At 36.8% G+C, this 23,863-nt stretch overlaps 1 protein-coding gene across 4 annotated transcripts in view; it reads left to right on the forward strand.

The window, feature by feature from the left end:
• Positions 1–23,863, forward strand: part of Fgf12 (fibroblast growth factor 12) — a 561,692-nt gene that overhangs the window by 376,521 nt on the left and 161,308 nt on the right. For all 4 annotated transcript variants that reach the window (XM_028753766.1, XM_028753765.1, XM_028753767.1 and 1 more), the window contains one exon: positions 187–290. In XM_028753766.1, the coding sequence (XP_028609599.1) occupies positions 187–290 (104 nt within the window). The remainder of the gene's footprint in view (positions 1–186; positions 291–23,863) is intronic.

Raw genomic sequence — 23,863 nt, forward strand, 5'->3', positions numbered from 1 at the left:
CCCTCCCTCCCTCACTGTTTCCTCCTTTCTCCCTTCTTACCCCTCTCCCTTTCCATAAATATCTTCATGTCTTTTCCAATCAATAAAATTTTAACGTTCAAAAATGCAAGACCACTGTAAAAAACAAGGTGATTTATTCATATGCTCAGTAATCTTTTTATTTTTTTTGTCTTTTTATCCTTCTAGCCCTCTTCAATCTAATTCCTGTGGGACTGCGTGTGGTGGCCATCCAAGGGGTGAAAGCCAGCCTTTATGTGGCCATGAATGGAGAAGGGTATCTCTACAGCTCAGTAAGTAGTTAAGTTGTGTGTGTATATGTGTGTTTGTGTGTGTGTTAGTGAAGCAGTCGTTTAAAGGAAATGATGTTACCTTATAATTTCAAATTGATTTTCAGGACTGTTGTGCAGATTTTTCCATTTGGAGGTTAGAGATCATGCCCCAGGGAGTGAGAATGAACCAATCACTTTTTTCTTTATATATTCTTACATCTAGTTTGAACTTCCAGATAGTACTGTTTGTAATTTACCCTTCTGTTCAACTCCAAGAGTAAGATACTTTTCTTTGTTAACTCTCCTTCACGAATAGCAGATGACTTATAAAGGGTCTTTTTTATATTATTGTAGAGAAAGGACTTTTGTAGAGACTGTCTAGTATGTCATATTCTCTAATTTAAAGTCAATAAAAATTTGTAGACTTAGCTCTAGTTTACGAGCAATGATATCTGTGTGTTATAGACACGTCAGCATTGTGTGTGTGTGTGTGTGTGTATACAAATCAGTTCTTCACTTTATCTTACTTTCTGGGCCTTTGAAGTGATGGTGTTGGTCCCTCCAATGTATAACATCTCTTCAAATCTACAGGTGACAAATGGTGTAGCACCAGTAGCTGTACTGTGAGCACTGATGTATTTTTAAGTACCTAAGACGTATTTTTAAGTGAATACTACCCTTGTTGTTCTCTCTCAAAATTTTAAATTCATGACTTGAAAAAAATGTAGCTGTTCTGAATAATTTCTGCTTTTCATACCAGAATTGGTTGTTTGTGACTCATAAAAACAGTGTCTCTTGAAAATCAGAGCTAAAGGTTTCTACTTATTTCGTAATCTCAGTCATTGCAAAGACAATCTAGGAAGTCAACCTGTGTTTCTCAGCTGAGTGGTAAATACTGAGTAGTGTTAGTAGACTTCAAGTAACTATTTACTGTGTATCTTATACATGATACAAGCCTATTAGTAGTGCCTCTGTCATCATATTACATTTAAGTGGCTACCATCTGAAAGTTCCCAAAAACCTATTATAAATATCATATAACAGATAGGCCAGTTCCTCTGATATGATCACTACATGTTGCTTGCTTTTATTTCTATGTCACATTCCCATAAATATGTATAATGCATTTGATAGTTGAAACACAAGATAATTTTAAGAAATTAAATGTGACATTCTATTTCTGAGCATATTCAGATTTGAATATCCATTTATATTTATCTACATGTATATGCTATACATGCACACACATTTTCAAGTTGATCAAAATCATACTTAAAGATAGAAACATTCTCAAGCAAAGTAGCAAGCATTCATTTTTCATGCCTCACGGTATATGCACCAACAGTTCTTCAAGGACCGTCATCAGGAAGCCTGTTTAAACTTTTTAAAACTTTTCTCAGCACCAGAGATTGACCTAGGGACTTTCACATGCTACCCAAGAGCTCCACCACTTATTAAGCTATAGCTCCAAACCCTCACAAATTCACTCAAAATAGAGAAATAAAAACAAGCATAAAGAAGGGTACTGTGTTGAGTAATTCTAGAATTATTCAACTAGTTGGCTAAACAACAGCAACAGAAACCTTGAGTGGGATAAAAACTGATATGTGAAGAAGACTTGAGGATGGTATCAAAGACTGCATGAAGCATCACATAAGGGTGTAAAGGCTCAGGGTACAATGCCACAGAAGCTACAGAGCATCTGTCACTGAACTAGAGCTGATTTTGGTTGGCCAGTGGTTGTTGTTAAGGATGGATGGGGCAGAGTGGGGTGAAGATACCACCCTTTATTAGCTTTTTCAGAGTTGTATTCTTTCTACAGTTCTTATTTAGAAATGAGGCTAAGTACGTGGGTTTGGGATCTGTAGGAGGGAGATGCTTCAAAGAAACTTACAGTTTTGATTGCAGTTGGAATTCTGAAATAGACTCATCACCTTTGTGACGTCATCTCTCACATACCGAATTTGACACTCTGCTGCTTAATATTGCTTTTTATCAGTTGCTTTATGATTGCTAATAGAATCATAGTGTTTTCTTTGCTAGGATGCCAGGATCACGTGTCCCATAATTCTAAGTAGATCATCTCTGGCATAGGTCATCTCATTTTCTCCTCTCAAAACACCTCTGTCTCTGGACCAGACTGGTATGGTGAATATTGGTTTAAAACAGTCTGTAACAGGACTAAAGAGACCAGCCTCAGAGTGTATGGTCTCCTCATCCTCTGTACTGCATTCCTCTCTCTGACGTACTGCAATGAGAACAGTGCGGGCAGAGATCTTGTGGTGAAGTCAAATGCAGTTGCTAACTCCAACTTTCCTGAGGTATGTTTGGCATGTGCTAAATAAGACTTGAAGTTATTTGAAAAGCAGCTTTCAATTTCCTGTGTCCAGTGCAATAGGGCACATCGGTGAGAGCCATCAAGAGACATGTGGAGGGAGGGTTAGTGACTGTCCAAACTGTGGAAGGCCTAGAGAAGCAGAGTCCAAGAGGAATCCATGGGTCATATCTTTTCAATATTGTCATCTTTGGGTTTCCATTGCGATTTAAGTTGGAGGTGCGTTCCGTTGTTACCTTTGAGCTCTCTTCATTCACTAAGAAGCAGGAGGGAAGATGAGTAGTGAGGTGGGCTGATTACTGTAGCTTGGAGCTAGTAGTGTTAATGCCAGAAGAAATATAAAATGAAAATATTATTTAGTTTTCTATAGAGATTACATACATAATCATTGCATTTTACATGTTTAAACCTACTTTGGTTTTTACCTTTTTAAACTCTCTTGCATTACTGAAACTTTCCCATTCTTTTCTTCTAAACTTGAGCTGCATTTATGTTACTTTAGTTGTTGACTGTAGTTTTCAATTTATACACACACACACACACACACACACACAGACAATTACACACATTAGTAAATAATTTTGTATTTCTGGTTTCTAGAATGTTCATGAGCTATGAGATTTTTTTGACTAATACAACTGCTCAGTATGATTTCTTGTACTTTCAAATGAATTACTTGTAGATAGCTTACATTTTACCAGCCTTCAAAAATAATCTCTATGAATAGTTTGTATATGTGTGCACATACACACACTTGTTAATTTCAGTCCTGCTGTGTTTACTGTTTCTCTAAACTAAACATTTCTGTGTGAGGGTCCTTGTGTAGTGGCTTTTTAGGTTTTGTGTGAGGATCTCTGTGTAACTGGTAATTTCCTGCCTCATGAATCCATGCTTCCTTTGGTTTTTCCCTTTGACTACAGTCCAGGTCCTGTGCATGTCTCACTGGACCAGCATTTCCCCTGACATCCATGAGGTGATATTCCATTAGTTTCTGGCATCTGTTGTTGAATGTAGGAATTTGTTGTCAATTTAATATTTCCTTTTATGTAATCTCTATAGAAACCTAAATAATATTTTCATTTTATATTTCCTGTTCTTAAACTGTCTCTTTTATAAATTTGTAATGAACTTATAACCCAAAGAATTATAATTCTCCAATGCAAAAACGTTTTAACTTGTATTCTGTATTCATGTCATGTCTTTTGTGTTATTCTTATGATGTAAGCTAGGAACATTCAAACTCATTGTGTTCAAATTTTATGCAGTTTTGTGATTTCAGTCATGGTGTTTTTGTTTCTGAATGTTGAATGGTTTCTATTAATATCCTCCTGTTCTTGATTTATTTCTTCCTGTTTTTTTAAATTGTGTAGCTCTTTTTCACTCTTTACAGAAAGTCATTAACTTATCTCTCCAAGCATTTCTAACATAATTGGTCAGTGTTTTTCATAGTTATAAATTCACATTTTAAGCATTCATTTTCCTAAGTGACATCTTATAATCACATTCAGGTTAGATTTTAGAATCGTTAAGTGTTCAGGGTTTTGGCTTTGGGACATGTCTTCTCTTTCGATAGTTCTTCCTGGGAGGTCTGCTGCTATGCTGTAGCTTTTTTTTGGTATGTTCTATCCAGTCTCCAATATCTCAAGTTTAGAATAGTTTTAAGGCATCCTCCAGCTCTTATCCTAGGGTAAAAGTAAGTGCAGGAGCTTGGGGTGAGGGTGGCTTTGTCTTGTGAGGACTGCACTGTGGTTCACGGTAGGCATATCATTTTTTTCACTGTATTATATCTCAGTGCAGCTCATTATATTAGCAGCTAGCCAGGCTCTGATCCTCACTTGCACTCAAGAATTTTAGTTGCATCAGCTAAGTTGAGAGAACTCTGGGCCAAATTGCTTTCAATAGGACGTGAAGCCAGGCTGGCCTGAAGCTGCAGTCTGTATGGTGCCATATTTATTCCATGGGAAGCTTCTGCTTGCTTTGTCAGTGTTGATTCTGGCAATGTAGTTAGCCTTGAGTTTTGTATTCTACTTGTGTTGACCTTTATTTGGAACGAGGGTACATGATGATATGAGAAGACAATGAATCACCTCTCTCTCTCTCTCTCTCTCTCTCTCTCTCTCTCTATCTATCTATCTCTCTCTCCCTCTCTCTCTCCTTTCTGGCAATTTTTTGGATACACTTTATTGTTAGTCATATCTACACTTTGGGCAACAGATCTCTAGAACTCTTTTGATTGCAAGAACTAAAGATATATGGCCATTAAAAGCATTTCCCCATTTCTCCTTTCAACAGCTTATTTCTTTTAGCAAAATGTTTTCATTTTCATCCATGTTATAGCATGCAATAGGATTACATTTGATTTGAAAACTTAGTAATACTCCATTGTGCATATCTCCTTGTCCATTCATTTATTGAAAAGTATTTAAGTTCCTTCTACTTCTTGGTTGTAAGATTAATGCTGCACTGAACATAAAGATACAAATATGTCCACAAAATCTCTTCATTTCTCTGAATATATGCCCAGAGAAGTTACTAGACCATACAACTCCATTTTAATTCTTTTGGAGAGCCCCATACTGTCTTCCACGCATCAGCACTATTTTGTCTTGCTATCAGCAATGCACGATTGTTCAAATGCCTCTTTCCCATCCAAACCTTGATAATACCTGAACTAAAATTGTTTTCCTTTTGACATTGTTCATCTCATCTCGTATGAAAAGCTCGAGTTTAGTTTGAGGCAAGGTTTAATTTTCAAAGCCCCAAAGCTCACTGACACTCCATACATCACTCATGATATCTTCTTCTGCACAGTCTTGGGAAAGTAACAGATTTAATTCCTTTAGCAGTATCTGCTTGTTGCTCAGTTGGAGCTTGCTTATATATGGTGAATATTTACTCTTTATTAGGAACTACTCACAAATATTTATTTTTATATTACAGGTGGCCTTTTTTAGTTTCTTGCTTAGTTTTTTTTTTTTTTGTGCAGAACTTTTAGTTGGTGTCATCCCACAAGCATTTCCCATTTGTTCCTGTTCCTCTTGGTGTCCTATAGTGAGGCAATCATTGGCAAATTCATTGTCATGAAGTGATTCTTGTTTTCTAGAAGCTTTGATTTCAGCCCTCACATTTGAGGCTTTAATCTACTTAGAGTGAATTTAAAAAAATATGTTTTATGGTTATGAAGTTTTCCCAGTATAAGCCTTAAAAAAGTGTTTGAGTATATATGCTTTTAGGTCAGAAACTATGAGGCTAATTGCTTTATTTATTTTTCTTTTGTTTTGGAGTTTGTTTTGACTTTTAATGTGCATTATTTTTATTCTACAGGAAAAGACTGGGATTTGATAAAAATGATATTAACATATAGGTTATTTTAGGTTATTTGGATATTTGAACAATATTAAATAGTCTGTTATATGAACTTGGGATGTCTTATTATTCATTTGTATCTTCTGACAATTTTTTTATACCTAAGTTTTAAGTGCATTAGCTTTTAACTTCTTTGATTAAATTTAAACTCACTATGCCTTTTTCAAAGGAGTTTAAAACAATTTTAATGAAATTAAGTAACACTTTTCTAAAGTAGAGAAAATGAAAGCTCTTTCATGCCCAGTGAAAGAACCAACTGAAACAGCCATTTTATGTAAATTTTTCATTATATGCATAAATTACATTATATACATATAGATTAAGTGTCTATGATTTAATTTTTTGTGGTTAAACTTGTTCTGCTTGTCATCTAATGTGCCTTACTTTTATGCTTTATTCTCTTTAAGGTCTATGTGTTTTGAAATGCCTCTAAGACCACCTAGAGTTTCTTAAATGGTTATATTTAAGTAGGAGTCAAAAGGAAGAAGGGAATATTTTCATTACACACAAAAGAGAGCAGAGCTTAAAGTCTACGTTCTTTATAAATTTACTCACGTCAACATTTTTATACTGAAGTAATTTGAACTGGAGCTTATATACATGACTGAATTGCAGAGGGCTATCATTGAGCCTATACTGTAAATCTAGATCATTTTCTTATTGTGCCCAGGTAATTGGTAATGCAGTTTCTAGTAATTATGGTATACATTGATATGTACAACAAATATTCAAGGATGGTACTGCCATTCAATTGCAGATAGATTTCTCTATTCTGAAACTGTGATATTTACAATCCTTCAAGTAGCCCAGCTTCGCCTGATGTTTCCATTATAAATCACCATTGAAAAGGAAATAAAATGTATCTTCCATACTAAGATGTTAGCAGTTCACTTCTGTTTTGCTGGTAGGTAAGCTTTGAATTCATTTTTGTTGCCCAGGATAGTTGTTTTAACAATCACAGCCATGAGCATATTCTCTTGTATTGGAAGTTTTTCACTAGAACCTTGCCGAGTGTAAATGCATTGCATATTCTAAGTATTAACAGGAAAATATGGTTACATTGGGAAAAGTCTTGGTGCTGTTTCAGCCAGTGCTAGTTTATGCCTAAAGTCAACCTCAGTTACCCTAAAATTCATCCAGTGTACATTGATTGGTGCTATTTCACATGCCAGACACTGTGCTAAGACACTGAATATACAAAGGCATTGATGAACGGAAGCTTCTTATCTTTTTAAAGGTTATACATATTGTTGTAGATAACTGTTGTAAGGAGTTTGTGGCAGCTAGATGTGAAGTTAGAGATTCCAGTGCCCAAGACCACCTGCACTTCTGACACCATGTCAAAGTTCATGACACCAACACAGTTTCGGGAGATTCACAAAGTTATTCTCTTGCTTGATGATTTACTAGAAACAGACAGAACTCCTATAAATGCATTATTATACTCATAGTTCTGAATTATCATAGAGTATAGCTACAAGTTCAATTGGCCAAGGTAGGATAAGCAAGGTAGGAGGTAGCAGCGTGCTGAGCAGCTTGAGGCCTTTCTTTCAATCCATCGTCAAGACAACAAAATAAAACAGTCGAAGGAGTAAGCACAGAGGGGTCAAGTCCTGCCGGAGCACCAAATACACAACTCCTGTTCACCTTCTTATGGTGTAAGAATGTCTCACTCTTCTGCTTCAGTGAGCAACAGTGATGGAGTATTACTGACCTGGAAGCTCTTCGGAGGCTCTGTGTTATGAGATGTCATTAGGGCTTCAGCAGTTTATAGGCGTGATAAAATGGGCCAGATGGCTCTCCATCTCTGAATGAATGACACAAAACTCCTACCCTGAATTATAGTTGTCATTCTTTGTCTGGGGCAAGTTGTTCAAACAGAGAGGTTGCCTCCTGGTGTTTGGGGGGTAAAGTTAAATTCCTAATGTGCTGTAAAATCACCCAACAGAAATGCATGTTATATCACACTCTGTTAACTTGGCTCCATCCACACAATCAGACTCGCCTTCACTGTTTTGAAGCTGTGATATACACAATCCTCCTTGTAGCCCAGCTCCACTGTCAATCAGGTGAAACATATCCTTTTTCTACCATGTCTTTGTGTGTGTGTGTGTGTGTGTGTGTGTGTGTGTGTGTATGTTTGTGTGTCCCAACTTGGAAGAAGAAAACAGTGAAGAAAGGAAGTTCGGAGCAGAGCCTCTAGCAGGTCAGCATTTGGGAAGTAAAATCTCAAATGAATGATTTGGACAACTTGGGAGCCTTGACATTTGCATCTGGAAAATTATATTTAAAGTGCAATTTGAGTAATTTGCATTTTAATGAAGTTTGATGTGCTTAGCACACATGTCACTGACATTTCATTGATTAATGATGATTAATATGTTTAAGAAAGCTCAATTTTTTCATTGTAATCATTGTTTATTTTATAAACTTCAAATAGTTATCTCCCAAATATGAATTAGGTAGTTTATAAACTGATGATCATTTTCTTTAACAGAGAGATCAGTCAAAATTGTATTAACACTACTATTTATTTCACACCGCCTGAACTTGTAGCACTTGTATATGGGTCTATGGCAGTGATAAATTCACGTCTTTAAGTCTGTCTGTGTTCTGGTGAGGAGTAAGTTATCATGACAGCAGCTGTAAGGACTGCCAAAGCAGCAGTATTAATGACCATATTTGTATAAATAATAAATTTTGGTTGTAACTTTACAAATGCTTTTAGATTTGTACGCAGGTTTCAAAGCAATGCTGGGAGACAGGACAGAAATTAATTATTAGCCATTGATTAAGAACTCTCCCTTAGCCAGGTAATTGACCTAACTAAGCAGATCCTAGTAATAGAACCAAGATATAGGTCTAGGTCTGAACTGAACACCTATAAGATATTCATGATGCGATTCTGTTCTTGGGCTTCTATGTAATGATACCATCCCACCATGGACTCTTTCCTGTATCACCCATGCTGTCATGTAAACTCTCTCATTAGATCTTTGTAATAACTCTGACATTATTATTGTGAGCTGACAGAAGGCCTCTCTTGGAAACAGTTTAAATGAATACATGATATCCCTTGATAGAGAAACGGATGGTCTGAGGGAATCAACTTTAATTTAGCATCCATTTCTATAGTTGACATTGCCCTTATATACTCTCACAATGAACTGTTTATTACCCTATAGTCTTACAGTTATTATCAAGCCCAGAAAACCTTCAGAAGTTTTATGTAAAGACAACAAGAAACAATGATTAGGAAAACAAATGACAGGCTGCTCGATTAATGAACAACTTTTAACATTTAGAATTTCTCACTGACCTAGGCCAGTGAGAGCAGACACCTTGGAGACTGGAGATGACTTTGGGTTTTTGAAAAAGAGTTAAGACTGATTGAGAGGCATAGAGAATGGGAGTTCTGTGGGAGAAGAAAAGAAGCACTTTCAAAGCTGTCAAAGAATATTTTACACCCATAAGTTGGATCAGAGACGAGCACGCTTTTCGTTCATGTCGCTAATTACCTTCACCATCCCTTCATTACAGATGCCAATGCTTCCCTGTCATTCAGTACACAATAACCATTTTTACTTTAACTGAATTCAAAATAGTTTCCTCATTTGGAGCTTTGATAAGACATTTGTCTGTGATTCTCCTTTTGTTAGAATTAATTGTTTTCATGCCTTGTCGATCCTATCTAGTGCTCAGACTTAGAGATCCTATATAACAAGGATGAATTCTTCTTAGAGAGATGAAAGCTGCAGTCCCAAGATGAAGACATCTGCCAAGACCTTGTTGAGTTAGTGGATGGTAACATCATGTAGCCTAATTCTGGCAATAATGAATTGGCTGTTTAGTCATTATCTTTGTAATCATGCTTCTGATTGCATGAACCATCCAGTTCATGCTCTGAAATTCAGCTTTCCTTAACTTGGCGTGTGTGTGTGTGTGTGTGTGTGTGTCTGTGTGTGTGTGTGTGTGTGGTGTGTGCTCATGTGTGTGTGCAGCATGCACAAATTTCACTAGTCACATATCTCTTGTGTTGAGACTGATCAAAGTTATAGCTTTAAAAGCTTGTATTGTCATACTTTTTTCTGTAGTAAAGAGGTGCTTTATCAAAGAGGTGTGGAGAGTAAAGAATAACCATGGTGCCTTCTGGGAAGCCATCCACTTCCCTTCATCTCAGTGAAAAATGATTGTCTTCGCCTAAAATGTAGTGTACTTAAAAACAGTGTATTCAGAGCAGAGACACAAAGTTATTTCTTACAGAGTATTCATTTCATTAACTCATTCATTCACTCATTCCTCTCTGTGTGTATCTGTGATGTCAGCACATGCTTATGTGTGAATATATGTGTGTGCACTTGTTGAGGTCATGGGTTAACTGCAGATTCTTCCTTGATCTTACTCCACCTTATATCTGAAATACGGCCTCTTACTAACTTGGAAATCACCGATTGACAATGTTGGCTCTCCAGTGAGACCCAAGGATCCTTCTACTTCCACCCATGTAGTACTGGGATTACAGACATGTATCACTGTGCCTGGCCTTTATGTGAGTGTCAGGGCATCTGCTCTCCGGTACTGAGCACTGTATTCCAGGTGTTTTACCCACTGGACCATCTCCCCAAACCTTCTAGTTCAATTTAAAATTCCCCTTTCAGCTTAAATCTCCCTGGAAACATCTGGAATTGATGGCCTCTTAGAAAACGTGTTATCTAGAGGGGAGAGGAAGAGAGAGGGAGTAAAACAAAGGGGGAGGGAGGGGGAGGAAGAAATGGCTGGGACTTTGTGATTAATACCAAATGAATCCAGGAGTATTGAAGTCAACTGGATGAAGAAAGGTAAAAGCCAGAAGCTTGCTTAACAGTTCTATTGCTAAGAATATAAACTAGGTCATGAATGTATGTTTTTCCTTCTCATTAATTTATGATTTTCCTGAATTTCAAATCATTTCATTTCATCTTAATTTTTGAGCACAGTGTCTGGCCCCCAAAATAACTCTTATAGTCCATTATGTTTTTATTCCATAAGTATTAGTTAACTGAACTGGGATGTTGAACTAAGGGAAAAAGCGGAAACCTGACAGCCTGGGAATCTGGCAGTTAACTACTTGCAACCATATGATAGAAATTCTCATTGAGTTTCCCTGCCATTTTTTTGTGAAAGAATTAGCCATCAGCTTTACCTCCACTGGATTAAGTGACCAAAAGCACCACTATCCATGTAGGATGCTTTTGTATACCTTACTATCCTACCACACTACATGTTCTTTGAAGTTAGAGATCAAAATAATATAGATTAATTTTCTTTTTTACACGGAAGATAGCATGCAGCTGCCACGTGAAGGCTTAAATCCCATTGAATGAGTCAATGGAGAACCACTGAGCTCAGTTGTGATAACTCTTGTCTGTCTGCTCCCAACCGTCTGTGCAAGAATTTTCGGATGTATCGACTTTCCAAAGCAGTTAATGACTCATCTTTTAATAGATTGTGGCTACTTACTGTACAGTAGCAGATTATGTGGGTCATACACATTGCAGTCTGTAACTTCCAGAAAATAGTCTTACTTTAGCCCTAAAGCTGGCCTACCCCGAAAACAATAGTATATGTTTCTATTGATAGTTTCTATTAAAGAAACAAAACAAGACAATGCCCCAGAACAAGATGAATGAGGACCTTGGCTTGAATAATTTAAAAATAATGCACATTTTAAATTTTTCCTTACAGACTTAAGTAGAATGGGTAGCATAGTTATTTAACACTAGCCATAATAACGGTAGTTGCTGCAATGAATATACATGTATATATGCATACATGAATTTATATTACTTATGTTTTATTTTGTTTTAAAGACAAAGTTTCCTTTCTAGTTCAGGATGGCCTATGAGCTATGTTTGCCTGGGATTGACAGAACGTCTGTCTCAGCTTCTAGGATGCTGTGATTATAGATACAAGCTACCACACATACCAGCAATAGACATATCTAAGAAGGCTCTAAGAATAGTCAGTTCTTTGCATCCGTGAATACCTAAATTTATATGAATGTAATATTTTAGGACACAAAAGAGACAGACACATGAGCAGAGTAAAATATAGATTATAGATATAGTCTTTTTATTAAGTTGTTTAATATATGAAATCAATAATATTTAAATAATTATTAATATTTAAATAATACTAGTCATCAGGCTTATGAACTTTTACTAGAGACTATAGGGAAGAAAGATTACCTCTAATCTTATTCAGAATCAAACAGATTAGGGTTTCCCTGGAATTTGAACTGAAGAGTTTTGCTGATTGAAATTTCAAATTAGATTGCTGGGTATTTCCTTTGAAATGTCTCACTATATATAGCTAGGGCAAGAATGAATAAGCATTTCTACTTAACAGTAATACTTCACTAGATGGGAAAAGCTCTTTCTGAGAACTGTAACAGATAACTCTTAGTCACTCAATATGTCACAAGGAAACTGAAAGGTACCATGGAGCGGTGTCTAGCAGTGTCTCTGTGCAGGCATCCTTGACTGGTGGCAGTACCCTGCTCATGAATATTCAGATACCGAAGCTTTCCATCCTCCTATTCATCCAGTCACTTGCAACCTGCGCATTTGTAGTTGGCAGTATGCACACATTAGTGTAGACTAATGCTTCTCAACCTGTGGGTTGCAACCCCTTGGGGGTCACATATCAGATATCCTGCACATCAGGCATTTGCAGGTTGCATATCAGATATCCTGCATTTACATTATGATTCATAACAGTAGCAAAATTACAATTTGAAATAGCAATGAAAATAATTTTATGGTTGGAATCACCACAGCATGAGAAACTATATTTAATTGTTACAGCATTAGGAAGGATGAGAACCACTTTCTTCAATCTTAGAAGTAAAACAAAACCCATTTTTTTTATAGTGGGAGATTCCAATATTAAACAAATTAATAGTAACATTTCCCATATGTGATAGAGCTGTCAGAGAGCTCAAGATAAAGCTTCTTTGTTGAGCTCTTAGCATAAAGTTTCAAACTTTCACTAATTTACCCAGAGGTAGTTTCTGTCCTTTTTCCTATCTTTCTGTGCATTTTGGCTTCCTATATATATTCTTTAGATGTAAAGTTTAAAACTTGTGTGTACCACATACTTAAGGGCTTTCAAAAGTTGCCAGTATGTTTTTAGGATTTTTCAGGAACATTTCTGGTTATTTCCAGCAAAAAGATACTTCTTAGCATGCTGGCATCATCTTAATTACCTGAGAGGTCTGATTGGCAGCACACATCATCTAACCCTAACTACTACTTTTCAGAAAATTTTTGTAGCATACGTGAAAAAGAATTTCACAATGCATCTTAGACCTGAATAACTTTAAGAGATAAAACTTTGGAAAGAGCATAAAAAGTAGGTCTTCATGACCTCATATTAAGTAATGGTTTCATAGAAATGACACCAAAGTACAATCAATAAAAATGAAAATAAACTGGATTTTATCATAATTAAAATCTTTTGTGCTTCAAAAGATACGATCAAGTAAAAACTCTATTTATGGAATGGAAGAACTATTTGAAAGTCACCTTTCCTACTGGGAACTCATATCTGGAAAGTATAAAGTCCCAGCCCAAGTCAGTACTAAGAAGGTAAAGTTCAGTGTGAAGAAGCCTGGGAGGAGTATGGAACACTTACCTACCACATACAAAGTCCTTCTACCCACAGCAACAAAACAAAATGGGTGCAAAGAATATAAGATGTAGACACACTTAAAAAAAAAACCCAAACCAGCCCAACCAAACAAAAACAGCTAATAGCTACATGAAAAGACACTCCACTCCGTCAGTCAACAGGAAGCTGTACATTCAAATCACACAGAAGTACTGCTTCATTTGCACTAAAGTTATATCTAAAAAGTTAGATAACACTTGTAGGTGAGAAAATGAAGTATTTGTACTTTGCTATTGGGAATGTAAAGTGTTGTCTACATTTTGGAAAACAGTCTCCATGCTTCTTCAGAGGTTCAGATACTTTTATTTTTTCATGACCAGCAATTATACTATCAAGCATTTATTGCAAAGAAATGCATGTATTTCTACACAAAACTGTGAGTAGTCATAGTAGTATAACTAACTGCTATCTCAAAGTGGAAGCAACTCAAATATTAAACTGATGGATAATTCAAGTTTTATATATCCACACAGTAGAATATTATGTAGGTGGCTATTTTAAATTATCAACACATACTGAAAAATACATCAACTGTCAAAACATGTTACATGAAGCTGGTAGTTTTAAAAAGCAAAAAATAAATAAAATAAAAAGCAACAACGGCATTACATTTATAAAAAATGTTCAGAACAGTTTTCTCTATCACATAAAATCAAATCAGTGGTGAGAAGTCATGTACTACAGAATGCCAGAATACACATAAGTGAGAGAGAAGAGAGGGGTTTGCTGCCAAATGGTGCAGATTTGCTTTCTAGGGTCATGACAACTTCTAAAATTGATCCTGGTCCTTACAATTGTGGGCTTACACTAAAAACTATTGTTTGTATATTTTGAGTAGTTAAACTGTAGAAGTACACAATTTAAACATCAATAAGATGGTGACTTTAAAAGTCAATTTTATTTATAATATCAATTTAACCACAATTTAGTGATATTTTAGAGTAAATTCAACATTTTTCTTAGTGTAGTCAATAGAACCCAATTGGATTGCATGCTTTGTTTGTTTAAGGTAGTGAAAAGATGTGAATTTTATCACATTGGAGAAGCGAGACAAAGTTTTAGCACTCTTTTGTTAGAGTAAAATGTGGGAAAAGGAGTGGAAACTGTAGAGTCCCTGTAGCCATGGTGATCCTGGTTTTTACTTTACTTTTTTACAACCATAAACACTAATAATTTTGACAATATACTGGCTGTGAGTGTCGCTCTTCTATAATGAGATTCATATTCCCTAACACCAGTGTGTTCAATGAGTGTGAGTGTGAGCTGTCCAATTGTTAATGTCTAGGTTTTAAAGCTGTGTACACAACAAATGTATCAACAAGATGATACATTTGAATAGGTGTAAGTTTAAATCACAATATATATTTTTGCTTTCTCTTTAGTTTAACTTTAAATGTTGCTATGAGACATTCTATAATATCATGGGACTTCAAATCCTACCTTAGGGCTATTTAGTAAGAAAGCAGATGTAAATGTGTATCTCTAGTTACACACTAGTGCAGTGGTTCTCATCCTGTGGGTTGTGACCCCTTCGGGGCCCAAATGACCTTTCACAGGGGTTCTATATCAGATGTCCTACATCTCATATATTTAAATTATGACTTGTAATGGTACTAAATTACAGTTACGAAGTAGGAACAAAAATAATTCTATGATTGAAGTCACCACAACATGAGAAATTGTAATAAAGGGGCTCAGCATTAGAAGGGTGGCAATCGATGTTGCAACTGAAAGCGTTAGTTTATGTTTAAAAATGACAAGTTACGCTTTAGTTGTGAATTTGAACATTTTAAGCAGGTTTTAAACAAAGTTTGAAGCACTGGTGTATTTATAGAAAGCTACATGAAGGTATACTTGCTACACTTGTTTATTATAGTTGTTACATAGTGTGGTGATCACTTAAGATCATCTCTAAGAATGAACAGTGGCACACAGCTGAGAGCCAGCATATGTCTTTGCCACTCATCATAGTCGGTTTTATCTTCAGGGCTGCACATGACAAACACAAGGGCAGCCTAGTTAGTGAAGTGTGGCTCTTTAGCCAGCATTTATCTATGACATCATGACAGTTGTCCCACCATCAGTTTCTTGTGTTCATCCTAGGCCTCAATATGTCTGTTACTCAAGGCCAGTGGCAGGTCAGTCAATTGATGGTGTGCGTTCTCAGAAATGTTACTGTTGTAAATATTCCGTATCTAGTTAATGCTAAATTCAGACAGTGTAAAAGAAGAGAAGGACTGCTATGAAAATTATGGAGAACTACAGCCTTTCAAGAAAGTTAAAAGACTTTCCATACTATTTAGCCCAGGGATGCTTCAGATCCAGCAGGCTTTGCTTCAGGAATGGAAGTCTGCACGAGAGGAGTAGAATAGAAGCTGCCATGTTGTACAGCCACTGTGGTGAAGACAACAGTGAGGAGAATGGTCAATTCTACTTCATTGCTGTTGCTGACTAAGATGGAGTGATTTACCTACTTATTGTCTCCTAGTTCCTCTTGATCATTTGAAAAGTGAATATGGCATATTTAGTCTGTGGGCTTGCTAGAAAGATTTAATTATTATTAAACTCAGATCAGATCCATGATAAGCACCTAGGAAATGTAGTGGTTTTTTGTTTTGTTTTGTTTTTCTTTTTATGCCTCCTAAAACTGTTAAGGTCCTTGGCAAGACACAAATATCTCAGTTCATTCTATGAGCTTTGCCTTTGAAAATGTTCTTCTTTGCATATGTGGATAGGCATGTAGTCATTCCCTCCTTTCTCCAAACTTCTCTCATTCTCATAATCTCAATCCTGAACCCCCTGGATCCGTGATATTCCTCCTACTTATCCTGTATTTAAAGTTATAGTTAAACAACTCACACACTGCTTTGGAAACGTTCACTGAATTCTAGCACATTATGAAATTTCCACTTTGGGCTTGACCTTCAAAACACAGTTTGACCTTAAAGGAGCTCTACAACTTTGTCTCTAGATTTCCTTCCCTTTTCAAGCAGGCCTTCTTTTCTTTGAATTACTTCATAATTTGATCTCACCTTTCCACACTCAGTCTTGATCCTTTCTCTACATTGCTTTTGTTGTTGTTGCTGTTGTTCTTTTGCTTTGTTACTACTTTCTAAACTGGCAGACTTTTACTTCCACCCACAAATCTGCCTTGGATTCTTTATTGAAACTAAACTCCAAAAGTTCTTCTTGCTGTTGTAAGCATTGTTTGTACCTTTGTCTCTAGATTTAAGCTATCAGCATCTTGAAAGCAAACACAGTGTTTTTGGTTTTGTTTGTTCGTTTGTTTTTGTTTTTCCCTCAGATTCCCACCCAGTTCCTCGGTTCTTATAAATTTCCCCCATCATGCCACCAGGGACATTGAAACCAGTGATGGAGTTGTCCTGTCCATCCATCAATTTCTAGCTTCCATAGTTCCTCAAACAGATGGAAAATCTTTGTGGCTGGAAAATATTCTCCCAGAAAACCATCAAGGACCTTCATGATGCAAGGTGTGGCTTCCGTTCTGTCCACCTTTTATTCATCAAAGCAGAAGTCATCTTTGTATCAGCCACCAGACTGTCTTTATTGTTTTGTCTTGTCCTCGTTCCCTGCTTCTTTTTCATACTACATATTATTTTAAAAGTTGATTTGGCATAGTCCTGGTTATAGATTGCACTTAGATGGCATTTTACTCAGCAATGGAGCTGTTTGGATCAGAGTTTTCATTGAGTTGGTCAAGTGCTTGCCTGGCATGCTCAAAGTCCTCAGCTTCACCCTGAGTAGAACATAAACTGAGTGTGGTAGCTCACGCCTATAACCCTGATAATCAAAACTTGCTATAGGGGAGCAGATATTTAAAGTTATTTCTGCCCATACAGTGAGTTCCAATCCATCTTGGGTTCCATAAGCCTCTGCTTCAAAATAGAAAGAAAAATTAAATTCAGTTGTTCCCATGAGGTGGATCAAGGATGATTCTTCAGTTTAGAAAGACTGAAGAGGCTGAAGGGGTTTGTGGCCCCATGGAGGGAGTGACAATACCAACCAACCAGAGCTCCCAGGGTCTAAACCACCAGCCTGGGAGCACATCGGGAGGGACCCATGTCTCCAGCTTTATGTGTAGGGGGGATGGCCTTGTCAGGCATAGGTGGGAGAGGAGGTCCTTGGTCCAGTGAAGGCTGGATGCCCCAGTGTGGGGGAATTCGAAGGCGGGGAGGTGGGAGTGTGTGTGTGTGTGGGCACACCCTTACAGAAGCAGGAGGAGGGAGGATGGGATAGGGAGTTTCTGAGGGGGAATGGGGAAAGGGGGTAACATCTGAAATGTAAATAAATAAAGTATCCAATAAAAAAAGAAAAGAAAAACAAGTAATATTTCTACAAAGAAAATCAAATTTATATTACAGTGCTTTATTTTTTCTGTTAGCAAAGCTTGTTTGTTCCTAATATTTCATTTGATTCCCTCTGTCTGTGAAGTAGGTCAGGAAAGTTGACATCCCAGTTCTGGAATTAAATTTCAGTGTTTGCTCTAAGGTGCTTTGTGTTGTATAATGCTAGTATAATTAAGGCTCACATAATCTGATACATTAAATTATATATCTGTGGGCTCCTCTTATATTTTTGTCAAGGGAGGTAAATCACTGTAGTTTAGCAGTTAGCTCTTGTTTGGGGACCATTTGCCTAACATTCAAAGTTACTTGTTTTGGGCATTATATCCAGATATCGTATTTTGATTGTCCTAGTAACTGCAATAGTTCAAACTAAGTGTTTGATTTTATCTTAAAATTTACCCTTGTTCTTTTAATGCCTGGTGTTATAAAATTTTTTAATCTTATTTTTAATTTATAGATGCATGTCTGTGTCTGAGTGAATGTGTGCTATATGTGTGTGGGTGCACTGAAGCCAGAAGTAGGTACTGAATTTTCAAGATCTGGAGTTATTGGTGGTAGTAAGCTGCCAGACAAGGGTGCTGGGAACTAAACTCCAGTCCTTTGAGGGAACACCAAGCAGTATTAGCTATTGACTATCCTTCGTACTCTCCTGTTTAATTTTTTGTGCTGCAATACATTGTTAGAATGTAATTTATGTTCTTAAAATTTTAAAGGATTTGTTACTTCATCCATCACATTCATAGTGACGTAACATGTTGTTGAGATCTCAAAGGAAGTATGAAGGAAGCTGCAGTTGACTGTGTGTCACTTTTGATTTCTTGTGTGCATTTCTTGATCCTTATTCTCAAATCTCGCTATCTAAACACACAGTTTTAGGCATCTTTTTCTTTACAAATGAAGAGACATAGGCAGCATCACCAGTGCCTAAGATATACCATGTGACAATTTAAAATAGAGTTATCCAGCCAAAGTCTCACATGAAAAATGCAGAATGTGTTTGGCTGTATTCCACAATCTGGAAAGCCCAAGCCAGTAGTCCAAAATGGAAAAATGAAGTGTTGGGGGAAAAAAAAGCATTTCCCAAAGAAGTACACATTTATCTTAGGCAGCAGGAAAGAGAACTCTTTGAGCACTGTTGTAGGTTTGTTCCTTCCCACTCCAGAGTGCCCGGTTCTATAAATCAGCCTCTCAGAAACTCGACAAGTCCTGCCTAAATGCATCCTCTGACAGCTTGTATTTGAGCACTACTTGTTATAGTGAAATATCTACACATATACATCTACCATTCATGTGTCAGCCTTCTAATGTCATGGTTGCACTGCCTCATTTTTATAGAGTTAGTAAATAAAAGCAAATCAAGTTAGTGGCATTTTTGATACAAAATCAGCATCAATATTTTTCAAACTCAATCCTAAAATGCTTCAAAATCTAAAGCTTTCTGAGTACAGACATCATGCCACTATAGATGATTCTACACTTGACCACCAGTGAGGGATAACAGTCACATCTCAGGCACATTGAAACTGCTATCTACAATACTCTCTTGTCTGTGAAAAAGGACAGAGATACATCAGCAATGGACTTTGTAGTTTTACTTGGGTTTCCTCCTTGAAGAACTCATGGATATTCAGAAATATTCCAAAATCCAAACAATGAACCATACAAAGTACTCCTAGTCCCAAGAAAATTGATTAAAGGATGTCTATCTTATACTCTAATCCAATTTGTACAGAATGATCTCTGATCTTAAGACTTTTATTACCTAAAGTAATCATGTAGGATAAGTGCTCCTCCTCTTCGCTCTTGGTTCTGTTATATGGAATACATCACATACGTGGTATTTATCATGGTCTTTATACGTGGTTGTCGTATTTAAGCCTTTGCCATTGTGGAGAATAAGTTTCTCCATCTTTATCTCCATTCTAAAGTTATATTGTGATGTTCATTTCCACATCTGCCCTTACACACATATCATCAGTCCTGTGATGATCAGAAGGTATTTACAAAAATTCAATTATTTGTTGAACACTTTAAAACACTATAAAATGTGATCACATTTTCCATGGGAATATTAACCAATTCCAGTTTTTAAAAATGACTTATCATTTTTTAATTAATGGGATTTTCAATAAATAAATGAAATAGAATTATTGCATTTTGGAGGTGGAAGGAAACAATCTATTTGTTTCAATCCCTGCCCTGTTTTTAAAGTGAAATCTAGAGCCTGCATTTGAATTATCTTTTCTTTATCTGGACCTTACTGTTCTGTCTGATGTTGAGACATATCCCATTGTATCATCCATGCAAATGACATGCTGGTTTCTACACAGGTGGCCCACTCTGCTGTTCTCCAGGGCCATGAGAAAACCATTCATCAACTTAGTAGTGCCAAATCAGAGAACTGGAGTTTATTATTATTTATTTAGCCGCATATTTCTAAGTCTGCTGGCTAATTTCATAGGAAAACAGTATTTCCTATCCATAGCTCAACCCTGCAGTTTTGTTTGTGTCTTTCCTTGCTTTTCTTACTCCAGAGACTTATCCTGGCTGGACATTTAACTGCCTCCTCACCTTTAGTTTTGTGTAGAAAGCTATAGATCCTGTTGAGTTTGTAGAAAACAAACCAAAACCAGAACCAATACTCCAAACACCATTTTTGATCCATAGCCATTTTCTCCATTTGCATTTCTCCCTTATTCTTTCTTACTGCCAGAGGAGACCTCATCAGGCTGACTTCTACATTGGATGACATCTGTATCTTAGCGCTACTACATTAGTATCATAATTTCTCAGTATTTGGGGTTTTCTTCAACTAGAACCCCATCCTAAAGCTTCCCTGTACTGTAAATAACCACCCTTGCAAAACAGGCCTCTCAAGGTCACTGAGGAAGCTCCCATGGATTTTAACATTGCCTGCTGATGAGCCTCTTTTTTTTTCCCCTGCTGTTTTCTCACTGTGCACCCCTTGATTGCTGCAATCTATGTCAGTCTGTCCACATATCCACAGAGAGCCTTTTTTTAAAGCACCCCATTTCCAGCTTATGGAAAGTATTTCCTTGGCTAGATTTTGATGGTTGTCATGATGTCCCTCAAAATAATAGTGTCCATTTGATCTTCCATCAGAACTATATAGTTGTAGCCTCTGACTAATCTGACCTGTGGACTAAATTTGACCACATCCCTGATCAAGACTGGTAAATTGAGGCTTCTGTAATGGATGTTTTAGAACATTCCCAAGGGATTTTGTTCTTCTATGTATCAAAAGTATGCATTTAAAATGCTTCTGTAATTTTATGCACATTATATTATTTATGCTCAAGGAGTTTTCATGTTCAGAAAGATGCTGGATCCAATAAAGTCCTGGATTTTTTTCATGGTAGTGTAATAATTGCTATAGCTAATATAGATTGAGTTACTCACAAGTGAGTGACTTCTGCGGCATTATGTCTGAAGACCACTTTGTGCATAAAATTTTTATATTTCATACTTGAGCTTTCATTTATATCCCTTATTAGAAAAAATAACCATTCTATCTCCTACTGGAGTTTTTAAGCTTATTTTCCCTTTGATGCCAGAATACTGGCTGAGATGTGTATCCAGAAGAGCTATGCCTGTGCATCGAAGCCAGAAGGACAGCAGGTGATGGCAGACTGAGGGTGGAGTTTGGCCTGGAGGCAGAGTTGGTCAAGGGCAAAGGCACATGGACCTATGTTCCTGGAAGGAATTAAAAACAAACAGATGATTTCCATTTTTGCCTAAGATGATTTTACATATAGCTTTTTGGTTTTTCTAGAAATGAAAATTAAAATTCCAGTTAAAATTTTCTTTTCCCTAATGGTACTAGTGGAAGTAGTGTAAAAGGTGGTAGCAGGAGCCAAGGCTCTACATTGAAAACTAGAACATGAGGGAAGCATTGCTGTTGCTGTGACCAGATACTTGAAGGAAAGCATGTCATTGGACAAGAGATTTATTTTTAGTTCACCGTTCCATAACAGAGAAGACCTGATGGAGGAATACAAGGGTAAGCATGGTGGCACTCATGGTGATAGAATGGGTCCTATCTGTGGTCACTCAGAAGGAAAGAACTCCAGCCACACGCCACCAAGAAACCTCTATCCCTATGGGACTTTGTAGACCTGCTAAGTCCACCTATAAAGGTTTCTATAACTATCTGAAATATTAGCAGAGGATCACTATTGCCTCATGACCCTGTAAGGGTCTTTTCCCATCAAATAATAATTCAGGAATTAGTCACTTGAGCTACTTGTGATCCATGCCCATGTTTACTGTTTATATATTTCTTGAATGTTTCTTTCTGTACCTATTTTCCTTCTGCCTTTCCTTTCTCTCCCTCCTCTCTTTGTGTTTATTCTCTTTCTTTCATCTTCTCCTCCATCCTACCTTCCATTCCTCCTTTTCTGGTATGTGTACAATGCAAGTAAACTTCTCTCACAGGAGCCCACAGTTCAGCAGGGGCGGGCAAGAGTAGAAAGTAAAAGTATTTAGAAAAGTCTCTGCCCAAGTTCCGTGTGTGGAGGAATCCTTACAGTACAGAAGGTTTTAGTTTATGAATGTAATCCCACAGTTTGAGGTCTAGGAAGAAAAAAAATCCCTGCTGTTAAATGAATTATAGATTCCATCATCGTTCCATATTTCTGTTAAGGGTTGTATAACAATATATTATTCATTTTAATATCAAACATTGAAACAAACAAGTAGAGTTCACGAGACAAACACTGTTGCCTACTGTAGATACCTTAATAGAAAATCTCTGTTTCCCCCTTTCTATTCAGGGAGTACATCAATAGTCACAGGCACTGGAATTTCTCGTTCCCGGGACCATAGGAACTATGAGCTTGGATAGATTGCTTACTCCATTGATAAACACAGAGGTGTAGTTTTGTGGGGAGAAGGTAATTTCAAGGATGATGGAAGAGATAAGTGAGTGTATAGTCATTGTCAGTCTCTACAGAGATGATGTGAATCTGGAGGATAACCTCCAGCTTGCAGGGCTGTTTCAGAAAGCCTCTGAGGGCTGAGAGGATTATGTCCAATCCTTTCCACGTGTGTTTGAATCCCTGAACCTGCTGCTTTAGGATATTTTGATATAGCTAACAGCTCTGTCTGACTTAAGAATGCCTCAGGCTCTCACTGTGTCAAGTGATGAAGTAATAGGGTTATAATCACACTACTTAAGAGACTTGACTGCCCACTACACTAGATTCTATCAGTTTAGTTATTCAGTCATCATACTGACTCCCTAATTAGGTCCTAATATTGTCTTCTATGGGTATTTATGAGGAAGAAAGTAAAGTGATATACTCCAAATTGATGAGAACTGAAACTATTAGCTATATTAAATACTGTTGATTTAATGATAAGAAAATATGAGCTAATATTGATTTGAGGTGTTTGCTCATTTTAAAGGATTTCTTTATATCATTTACAATTAATAATCAGTACACCCCTGTGAAATATGCTAAGTTATATAAATTTATTTGCCTCTTTAAAAATTAAGGCATTAAGGCTCAGAGAGACATGTTGAACTGTCCTCTAAGTGATAAGTGCTGACAGTGAGTCAATTTCCGGACTCTATATTCTATAGAAGTCAGTCTATTTCATCCTGGTGTCTCCTTATAACTTAAACTTGCATAGACATAACTAGTTTAGGCAATTCTCTTATCCAATTGGATAAAATCGAACAGTCTTTGGAAGTTGGGCTCATAAATGTTAGTGCCTTGGTAATTATCTTCCACGTTGTAGAGTCTTCATTGGAGTTGCCAGATAAATGAGATGTCAGTGCACTGAACAGCGAG

Source organism: Grammomys surdaster, unplaced genomic scaffold, assembly GCF_004785775.1.
Source record: "Grammomys surdaster isolate TR1022 unplaced genomic scaffold, NIH_TR_1.0 125956, whole genome shotgun sequence".
Classification (NCBI taxonomy): domain Eukaryota; kingdom Metazoa; phylum Chordata; class Mammalia; order Rodentia; family Muridae; genus Grammomys; species Grammomys surdaster.